This window comes from Mus caroli, chromosome 9, assembly GCF_900094665.2.
Source record: "Mus caroli chromosome 9, CAROLI_EIJ_v1.1, whole genome shotgun sequence".
NCBI lineage: Eukaryota > Metazoa > Chordata > Mammalia > Rodentia > Muridae > Mus > Mus caroli.
The window spans coordinates 41,504,744-41,515,955 of record NC_034578.1 but is presented as its reverse complement, the minus strand read 5'-3'; the positions used below and the strand labels follow the sequence as shown (position 1 = coordinate 41,515,955).

The window sequence follows — 11,212 nt, the reverse complement described above, 5'->3', positions numbered from 1 at the left end:
GCTGTCCTGGAACTCACTTTGTAGACCAGGCTGACCTCAAACTCAGAAATCCATCTGCCTCTACCTCCCAAGTGCTGGGATTAAAGGCGAGTGCCACCATGCTCGACAAATCTTGGCATTCTTTTTTTTTTATTTTATTTTAAAGATTTATTTAATATCACACATAAGTACACTGTAGCTGTCTTCGAACACACCAGAAGAGGGCACCAGATCTCATTATGGGTGGTTGTGAGCCACCATGTGGTTGCTGGGATTTGAACTCAGGACCTTTAGAAGAACAGTCAGTGCTCTTAACCGCTGAGCCATAACCTCACCTAATTAGCTTATGTTTACCAAACCTTATCACTGTTGGGAAGGTGTTAAACACTCAGCAGCATAATTTAGAACTAAGCATTAGCCAGGTGAGGTGGTCCATGCCTGTGGTCCCAGCTCCTGGAGAGGCTGAGGTGAGAGGGCCCGAGCATAGTGGTTGAAACCAGCCTAGGCAACATAGCATGGCCTTGTCAAAAGAAAGAGGCAAGTAGGGAGAAAGGAGAGAAGACAGCATGTCCGGGACTGCTGGATCAATCAGGGGCCTTGTATCTTTCATTAGTTCTGAAAGCCTTTCACCCAGTGTCTGTACTTTCTGTCTGTATTTTGCCAGTTCTCCTTTTCTTCTTTCCTTCCCTTTGTCTTTGGATCTGGAAGCTCTGGGCGGGATGCTCTATGCATTCGTTGGCTCCTGTTTAGTTCCCTCTAAACAGTGCAATCTTCCTATCAAAGTGATATTGTTTGTTGCATAGTTTCATTTCCTACAAGAACTGGGACCATAGCTCAGCTTGTCCCCCAGAACCATATAAACTGGACATGGCAGACATGTCTATTATCTGGGTATTTGGAGAGTAGAGAGGCATTAGGATTTGAAGTTCGAGATCACCCTTAGCTATGCATTGAGCTGAAGACTAGCCTGGGAATCTATTAGACCCTGTCTCACCAAACAAAATATCAGAACTGTAACAAGTCTCATGGAAGGGGAGGGTAGCAATTTGTCCCTGTCGCTTCTCCTCAGGCCAGGCTCAAGCTGCTTTTGGTTGAGGCAGGGACCTCCTTTGACTAAGACACAGGGCTAATCTTTATTATAGCTTACCTGGTAGGAGAATGGGAGAAGACAAAAGGAGAATTAATAAACAATGAAGAAATGCTCAGAACAAGTCTTTTCTGCAACTAGTGGGTCGCCCATGCATGCTCAGTGCAATTTGCTTCCTGCCTATACTTGTCCTGAAGCTTTGTGGGCTGAAACAATCCACATTTTTTTTTTCAGACCTGGAGATCAAACCCAGGGTCTTAAGGATTGCCAGGCAAGCATCCTACCATTATGATACATCTCCAGTCCAAACTGTCCTTGAGGCATATGGGCTGTCAGCTGTGCAGCCTGCCCTGTGACACTATCCCTTTTATCATATTGGATGGGAGCCCTGGGGACCTACCTTGTCACAGACATGTTCTTCCTTTTTTTGTGTGTTTGTTTGTTTTTCAAGATAGGGTTTCTCTGTGCAGCCCTGGCTGTCCTGGAACTCACTTTGTAGACCAGGCTGGCCTCAAACTCAGAAATCTGCCTGCCTCTGCCTCCCAAGTGCTGGGATTAAAGGTGTGCGCCACCACACCCAGCTAGACATGTTCTTCCTTATCCTGACAGTAGTTACAACCCAGTTTCATTTTTCCAATCAAGACTGGCTACTGAATATAGTGTTAAAATGCCTGTGGGTCCCTTAGTCCCATGTGGGCAAGGGGCAACCTGCTTCTAGTTTTAAGGATCCATTTTGAGTTCCCTGGTGGAGGATTCTCCATTGAGAACCAAAACTTCGGGACCAACAAAGCTCAAAGCTGCCTTGTAGCTTGAACTAAGTAACACGTAATTTGTGGTAGGCAGTTCACAGCCCCTTGACTTGGTAACACATACTTAATGTGGTGGCTGAAGGCTCAAGTTGTGCTGTGTAGCCATGGCTGTCCAGAACTTGTTTTGTAGATCAGGCTGGCCTCAAACTTGGAGATCTGCCTGCCTCTGCCTCTGGAGCACTGGGCTTAAAAGGCGTTCGCCACCACCATAAAATCTAATTTTCAGTCTGTTTCCTGGGGCCACTAATAGCGTGTATCTATCAATCTAGAGACAAGAAACAGATAACCCACTCTGGACAAGTTAGCGTGAGGAGGGCTTATTAACAGGCAGAGGGGAATCTAACAAGGAGCTGACAGGAGGTGGGAAGCAGTGACAGACTTCAGTCTGAGATGAGTTGAAGCAGCTAGAGAGCCCACCATAAAGGAATGGAAGGAGCTAGAAGACTGTACTCTCCTCTTTTTCTCTGAATCTCTGAGGGGTGGTGAGAGGGTTGGATATCCCTGATAAGTAAGTCTAAAAGGAAGCTGGCAATCTGAAGCTAACTTAGTTCACACAGTCAATCTATGGAGAAAGAGAGGAAGCACCTGGAAGGTAGATGTTTGGTACCCTAGACTTAAGGGAGGATTAAAATGTGGCCATGGGAACCTTACTCCTCCAGCATGGAGCCCTATCCCTACAGCAATCTCAAGTGGTCCTTAGGTAGAGGATACTCCCGATGCCTTCATAATGACGATGTAGCCACAGAGCTGATTTTCAAGGCGGATATGTGAGGTGTGACTTTCACACATTAAAACTGTATCTGCTTTAAATCCTGAACTCCTGTTATCCTAAGACAGCACTTGTGTTATACTCCGCATCACCAAATCTAGCAAGATTAAGAGTTTTTGAGGGGAGGAAGGAGAGAGAGGGAGGGAGAGAAAGAGAGAGAGAGGGAGAGAGAGAGATGGAGAGAGACTGGAGTCTTTTTGTCACAACCTCCAAAGCATCTAAACCCTTAGGTCAGCATTCTGTCTCATACCCCTTTCCCACACAACTCTTTGCATTGGCAAACATGCCTGGAACCTACAAACTTTTGAAGCAGAGGCAGAGTAAGAGTCAAAAGGCCAGCATGGGCTGCATACAAAGCTTTCTCAAAATAAAGAAGCAAAGCCCAACTGTGCATCCTTTCGGGACTCATCTGTCCCCCAATTCTACAGTGCTCTGGACAATCATCTTTGAGCAGAGCCCTCCACATTTTCATTGCTGTAGCATGCCTTCCCATTCAGTTCACAACAGTGGGTTTCTACACGCCTGTGGCCGGTTGGGACCCCTTTGGGTTGGAATGACCCTTTCACAGGGATTGTCAGAGGCCATAGGAGAACACAGGAATTTACACTAGCAACATTTCAGTTAAGTGGCAACTAAAAAAATCTTATGGTTGGGGGGACCACCACATGAGGAGCTGTATCAAAGGGTCACAGCATTAGGAAGGTTGAGAACCACGGGTTTACAATCAGTTTATGGGTATTTATAGAAGTGTGCTAAGCAAAAAGCCAAAAAAATTTTAAAAGTTGCCTGGCAGTGGTGGAGCACACCTTTAATCCCAACACTTGGAAGGCAGAGGCTGGTGGATTTCTGAGTTCCAGAACAGCCTGGTTTACAGAGTGAGTTCCAGGACAGACAGGGCTACAGAGAAACCTTGTTTCAAAAAACATAAAAACAAAAAAAGTGTGCTAAGGTTAGAAATGCAGACTCTGAGCTTAAACTAAGGGCATCTTGCAGTTCCCTCCACCCTCTTTCCACTAGAGGCTGATCTTTGCCTAGCAGATTTTGTTTCATCTAAGTAGACTCCTGGGGCTGGGAAAGGACTGGCAGGATCCTTCCTGGGAGTGTCTACTGATTTTTTCTTGTTCTTTAAGATTTAGGAATATACACAGCTTTACACTTGACAATAACTCTGGGAGCTGATGATTTAGAATCGCAACCAATCTTGGTTCTTCACCTCTGCAATGGAAACTGTGTGTGCAGTGGGCAGCCTAGGGTGGAAGACTACTCAACTAGTTTACTCAACTAGGCTCACAAGAAAGTGGGCTGGCCGCACCACTTCAAGTACAATGGTAACATATTCTCCGATTCCTAAAGGCACAACTTGCTTCAAGAACATACATACAAGACACCTGAAGTTCCAGTGGGCTTTTATTGAGATAAATTAACAAAAAGAATCAAGATTTTACCAACCATCTTTTCTGAATGAACCATGTATATAACTCCTTAAAGACTCAGGTCCATAGACATGTACATACACTGTAACACATCCCAACAAAAACAGACCCTCCCCACTGGAACATTTGCCAATTAAACAGAAAGCCAATTTTCCCTTTCCCCAAATGTTTTCAAATTTTTAAGTTCCTACTGCTCAAGGTGGAACTGGTCCCTTGTGACTAGGGACATTAGAATTTTCTTATTTTTACTAAACAAAAAAAATGTTTTTTTTTTTTTTCTAATTTGTTTTGTTTCAAAAAAGGGAAGTGACTTTGTATTCTCCAGCATCCCTCCCCAAGAACCACTGGTTAAAATACCGCAGCCTGCAGCTCACTAACCCAGGCCCACCCCTCCCTTGCCCTGCCCAGCTCTGTCTACTGGAGATTTAAATACACTTCTGTTGGAGTCTGTCAGCTGTGGAGGGGCAGAGTCCAGGCCAGGCCAGCTCCCTCTGACCTCATATCTGTTACAACCCTTGGACACTTAACTCTTTATTCCAAAGATGAGTTTTTACATTAGAGAAGAAAATAGATTTGCTTTGGGAGTTTTAAAAAACTATCTTTATGAATATAAAGTAGAACTACAAACTCACCAAAGTCCACATAAATTCACCCAAAATCTGGCTTACTTCACCTCCCATGAGGCCAATAATTTTGCCTGACAAAGTTATTTGGCAAGAAAATCATTCCACAGTAACAATTTTAAAGATACACAGAGAGTTGAAAAAAAAAGTATCCAATTAAAATAACATGGCTTAATTCCCACAAACTTATTTCATCTTTTTGTTACTCATCTAAAGGTCAGGAGTGTGTGTGGCTAAAGGCAGTTTCCCATGAGGTTATGAGCTTCCAAAGTGTTTCTAAATCCTTAGTGCAGACACCCTCCCTTTTGGGACACAGTACCCTCCCCTCCCACCCCTATTAAAAAAAAAATAAACCAAATGATCAGAATGAGATGTTTTGTTTCCAACATGTCACTCCAAGCTCTGTGCTGTGCTCTGTTCTCACTGAGCATGATGGTGTCCAGCACAAAGCAGGTGGCCAAGGAAAGATGCCCTCATCTCATTCTGAAAAACGAGTATGACAACCACCCACCCCACCCCACCCCACCGGGTCAACCAATTGTTATGATGCTGGTGCCCATCTGGAAATAATTTAGAGCTACTTAGGTTTTCCTTTCCAGGAAAAACATTTTATGGTAAATGTATTCCATTCCTAAGAAAGTTTCTTTCATGTTCAGAATACTAAGGGAGAGAAAAAACAGGCCCTGAGCAGCAAGGTGTGTAACAGTCTGTAACTTATTACACAACTACATGACCAGAGGCTAAAAGCATTGAGATGGATATTAAAAATAGGACATAGTTTTTATCGAAATGAACTACTGGAGAAAACCAAAACATAACCATTACTTTAAAAATTACTGGAAAGAACCTGAAAGACAATTTCCAATAGTAGCAATATTCCTTATTAAGAGGGATTAAAAAGGATAAAAAAACAAAACAAAACAAAAACAACCAACCAGGCTTTGACCTGGTCAGTAGGGCATCTTCCCATTAACAACAGCTCAAGTGAGCTAAGCACCACCCCAGCACCGCCTCTCCAGGCAGCGATCTCCGGGGTGGGTGCCCAGCTGTCCAAGTGCCACCCTCAGCAGAGGCTGTACTTCAGAACACTCCCCATGGAGTCTGTGCTTTAAGAGGGACTCATAGGCATGCGGCACCTGGCAGAGCAGTCCAAGGTTGGCAAGAGACTGCACTTTGTTGATCACCCACTTGCCCTCTGGCGAGACAGCAGATTGCATTTGTACTCCTTTCCTGCTCACGTTGCCCTACGGGGCGATCCCTCATCTCGCCAAAGGCAGGAAGGAGGAGAGCTGCATCGGTACAAGGGCAAGATCTGTTGGTCAAAATAAAGAGTTTTTAAGACCCCACTCCCACCCTCCCTAAAAAAGTGACTTCCTTATTAATTTGGTTTGTTTTGTAGCCAACACTTGACTGGACTTGCCTTTGGGGGTTGTACCGTGCAGCTCCTGCTACAGTTGTTACAGAGTCAGGGTTATCTCGGATAAGGAGGCATCTGTAGGATTTTGATCCCCAAAGAATTTGGGATAAGTCACAAATAGTTTTGCTTTAGAACTAGGCAAAGTCAAAGCAACTTTGAATAACCGACTCCTCTCTTCAGGCGAGTTAAGCATGGAAGCAGACTCGACATACCTTGTCATTTAAGGTTTTCAAAGTGATGGAATATGAAAATCAATTTTTTTTAATTTTGTTTTTTGCTTTTTTTGTTCCCTAGATGCCTCCTGACCTAGTATACTGGGTTAAAAGGGAATTAAAAACATTTTTTAAAAAAAAGTTCACTGGTTGATTCACCTCCCTCCTTTTGCCTGGAGATCAGGCCAAACATCAAGCGTGTTGGGAGGGGCACAGTTTAAAGCAACACTGCCCAGCTAAAGCATCTGCCAGCGATTTACAANGCAAAACGACAGACAGCAACTCTTAGTGCGGCACAGAGAACGGGCAGCAAGCAGCTTTCTGCAGCATGGAAGTTAACAGCTCTAACGGGCTGCCCCTTCCTGCAAAAATGTATTTATCAAGGTAGGCAGAGGGCGCTGCTCACACACAACAGGAGGGGCCGCGGATAACTAGGCTCCACAANGGCCAAGCCCGCCGAGGCTGCACTGGCTGGTCCGGTGACATAAAAATCCACGCTCCACACACTCTCCTCTAAGACTGCACTCTGTACACTTCTCNCACTCCAAGGAAGAGTCATCTTTGTTCCCCTTTGCAGAACTTGGGAAGTTCCTCAAACGTTTAGGACAGGAGAGCCAAACCACAGAGCTTCTCAAAGCCCTCAGGGACCACAGCCTTGCAAAGCTCTCTTGCTGTCTGCTAAGATCGCTGCCTGTGCATTCATTACAAGAGCAGTGTGGCTGGGCTTCTGGGCCCCTTTCCAACACAGGGCCTGCAGAGGTCTGCTTCCTACAGTTAAGAGGCCAAAGCACTTTTTAGAATTTAGTGTTGCAGAAAACTGAGCCCCTCTCATCTTTAGCTGCTCCCATAATCACTCTAATCCCTTAATCCCAGCAACCTTCATCCAAAAAAAATAATATATATATGTATGTATATATATATATATTTATATATATATATATGAACCCAGAAAAAAAACTTATTTACAAAGTTTATACAAGTATACACATCCAATTTTCTACGGGTCACGCTTTGCCACAGAGGAAAGAGGATCAAGGCTCCCTCCGACAAGTCTTTACAGCGAGTGCCTTCCTGCTCATGGACGCGTGTGAGCCAGCGTAGTGTTCTGCTGTAGAGCACAGAGGCTTATCATCTGGCTCTTGCAGTGAGAGGCTGCTCTTTNCTTTGGGAGCGACGATGGTGCGTCTACTCAGCCCGGAAGAAAATTTTACTTGGTATTGTTTTTTTAAATACATGTATGTACAGTGTGGATGGACTGCAGTTGTGAATCAACTCCTCCATATAAAGAAAAGGAAAATGGCGCTACCATCACTAGTCCACCTTCCGGCCCTGGGCGTGAGTACTGGTAGAACAGGAAGTGAGACTTCAACTTGAAACCAAAATGAAGAGGCAAAGAAATAAAAAAGAAAATAGAACATGACTCTGTTGATTCCTTGGGCTGTGTGTAAAGATGATATTCTTAATGGTCTTGTAGCATAAGGCACTTCGCACAAATAAGTAATAAGCTCTTCAGGCTTAAAAACGGATGAATAATCAGGGAGAAGTTGAAATGCAGTAGAGTCAGCTAGTGGAGAACTTTAGACAGGTGCACGTGTTCACCCAAATTCTTCTCTTTTTTTTAGGGTTTCTCCCCTTCTTTTCTTTTCCTCCTTCCTTGTCCCCTTTCCCCAGAAAACATCTTTAAAAACCAGCAGTTAGTGCAACGAATGTTCAGTCAGCACACAGTGCAAACAAGTGGAACAAAAAAGGTCTATGTCTTCTTTTCAGTTTTTCTTCACCAGTTTAAAAAAAAGAAAAATGTCTGAGCTCTTATATAACTCTTCATAGTTCCAAAATAAAGATGAAAAAACCCACAAAGAGAAGAGCACCCCCCCAAAATGATGTGTCACAGATCCAAAGAGCCTTCTGTAGTTTGTCAAAGCCTATGGGAAAAGTTTAGAAATTTAAAATTAGTATCCATATATCCACTTTATATCCAATATAAAAAAATGAGACGTGTTTTCACAAACCTTACAGTAAGCTCTCTCTAGCACTTTCTCCTAAAGTGATCTACTAGTTACATGGAAGATTTCACTTGGCTGTGGCAGCTCGTGCAGGCAAGTCCAGTCTGTTTCAGTTGAGCTAGGGCTAAAGGCTGGCTGAGAAAAATCAACTAAACTACAAGTTTCCCACATACCCCAGGACAGAATGAGACGTTCCAAGTTCTGACTGCAGGCAGCCTTCATTCACAACTAAGAGGCCACGGGTGTGGCCGTCATCCCTAATGCCAGCACTGGGAAAGTGGAAGCATGAACATTGGGTTTTCAAGACTATCCTACAGTAGATGAAGAGTTTGAAGGCACCTCTGGCTGCCTGAGCCTCTCTCAAAAATAAATACATAAAAATTAAGTGAAAGAGAAGTATCACAGAGAAGCCTTTTGTGTTCTGAATAATAGGGCTATGCAGCCCTATTGACTTTAGTTCCCCAATTCAAGGTCTCCAGAGTGCAGCGACTGCAGGCGCTCGCTCGCTCGCTCGCTCGCTCGCTCACACTGGGCAGGGTTTGGAAATCCTTGAAGGTTCTAAGGTTCTGTCAGGGTACTAGGTACATACGCGCTTGTTATGGTTTCTCGTCTTCTGCAGGCTCACTGTGGTATTCTGCCACATACAGGCTCTTGTCAATGTTGCTTGGGATGGGTTTGATCTCTGTCCCCAGCTGCTCCTCAATACTCTTCAGGTTGAAGCGATCATCATATGTGATCAAGTTGATGGCTAAGCCAAGATGACCAAAGCGACCTAAAGAAAAATGTGCTTAATGAGTTTAAAATTGGCAAAAAGTTTAAGTGGTAAATAAAGTGATTCAAATATAAAAGTATCTATCTCACATGTTGTGAGAGCAACATGTATGTACAAGTCTGTAATATGCCAAAACACAGAGCAGCAATAGATTCATTTGGTGGCATTCTGAATGGCACAAACAAGACTGAACAAATCAGAAACAAAACAACTTAGGTCTTTCCCTTGGCACATCAACTGTACTGAACAGGCAGCAGACTTCCGGACAACTACTCCCTAACCATACAGTGTAACATATACACCGGTTATATGCTAATACCACAGGCTTTTAAGAACTACCCAGACTTTGATGTCCGCAAGGCTCCTGGAGCCCATTGCTCATGAACCCTGAGGACAGCTATACTTAAATTTTCTGGTTTTGAAATGACAAACTGGATACGACTGTCAAAATACACACACTGAACAATACACTTGTACACTACACCGTTCAATCAATCCAGTTTTCTTGTGTTTCACTTTAAGTATATAGTAATTACTTTAGCCCCTTTCTTTCCTTCTTTCTTCTTGTGAGATACTATGTGACTTAACTTTTTGTTATTAACAAGGTACAGTCACAAGTGCTTTTATGTCACCTGATGTGGGTGCTGGAAATCAAACAGAGAGCTTTACAGGCTCTGTGAGAGCAAACCCATTTCTCCCAACCCCCTACCAACTATAATCATGATCCTCCTGCCTCAATCTCTCAAGCACAAGGATTACAGGGTATGTGCCACCATTTCCAGCTTACTTTAACTCTCCCAACCCCCGAAATTGAGTCTCAATCATGTTTTTTGAGGCTGGCCTCAAAATCAGTTTGTAACCCCAGCTGGCCTCTTAACACACAAATGTTCAGATGTCACCTGCCTCCTCTTCCCAAGTGTACCTACCACATATAGTCAGCTTACCTTTAAAAAACATTCTTTAAAAAGTTTTATAATTTAGCCGGGCGATGGTGGCACATGCCTTTAATCCCAGCACTTGGGAGGCAGAGGCAGGTGGATTTATGAGTTTGAGGCCAGCCTGGTCTACAAAGTGAGTTCCAGGACAGCCAGAGCACAGAGAAACCCTGTCTCAAAAAAACAACAACAAAAAATACATTTTTTTATAGTGTGTGTGTGCTGACAGCTGTTTCTCTCTTGTTACATAAGTACCAGGATTGGATTCAGGTGCTCTATCAGGCTTAACTCTAATAAATGACACAAGGTCTTGGGAGACTGAGGCAGGTACATTTTAAATTCCAGTATAGCCTGGGCTTTCTATATATGTAGCCAGACCCTGTCTCCAAATATAAATGATTAATAAAAAAAATTACTTAGTTTTAAATATCAAACAAGTCAATTGCTGTGATTTCACTGCTCTCACAGCTATTATACTTTACTTCACAAAGGAAAAATGAAAGATTGTATTTCTCATCAAGCAATGTCTGCGAGGCTACCCCTATTCTTACTTACCTGATCTTCCAATACGATGAAGATAGGTCTCTGCCAGCTTTGGGAAGTCAAAGTTTATTACCACATTCACAGCTTGTATATCAATACCTCGGGTAAACAGATCTGAAAAAACAAACAAACAAGTAATGATTTTCATTATTGAAAGGTAATTCACTAATTATGCTTTTAGAAGTCCTCCATCCACTTATGGAAAACAATTTACAACTCATCTAAGTAAACTAATAGGCAAAGTCCCTCACACTCACAACAGGGTCATAATCAGAGTTCCTTCCTTTCTCACAACAACCTTCCAAAATCACTCATGACACTGAATTCTATTTGAGGTGGGGACTGCTGGTGGCCCAAGCTAGTCTTGAACTCATGTTCCTCTGTCAAACCCCCAAACATCAGGATTATGGGCACACACTGCCATTCTATGTAGACCTTTATGGACTATTCTTTTTTTTTTTATTACATCTTTTCCTCAATTACATTTCCAATGCTATCCCAAAAGTCCCCCATACCCTCCCCCCTACTTCCCTATCCACCCATTCCCATTTTTTTTGGCCCTGGCGTTCCCCTGTACTGGGGCATATAAAGTTTGCATGTCCAATGGGCCTCTCTTTCCAGTGATGGCCG

The 11,212-nt window shown here is 43.4% G+C and overlaps 1 protein-coding gene across 1 annotated transcript in view; it reads right to left on the bottom strand.

Annotated features, from left to right (window-relative positions):
* Positions 1–4,033: 4,033 nt before the first annotated feature.
* Ddx6 (DEAD-box helicase 6) overlaps positions 4,034–11,212 on the bottom strand; it is a 31,430-nt gene continuing 24,251 nt past the window's right edge. Inside the window, exons 11-13 of the mRNA XM_021173090.2 lie at positions 10,595–10,696; positions 8,922–9,104; positions 4,034–8,251 (exon numbers count right to left, since the gene is read on the bottom strand). Coding sequence (XP_021028749.1) covers positions 8,929–9,104; positions 10,595–10,696 — 278 coding nt within the window. The 3' untranslated portion in view covers positions 4,034–8,251; positions 8,922–8,928. The remainder of the gene's footprint in view (positions 8,252–8,921; positions 9,105–10,594; positions 10,697–11,212) is intronic.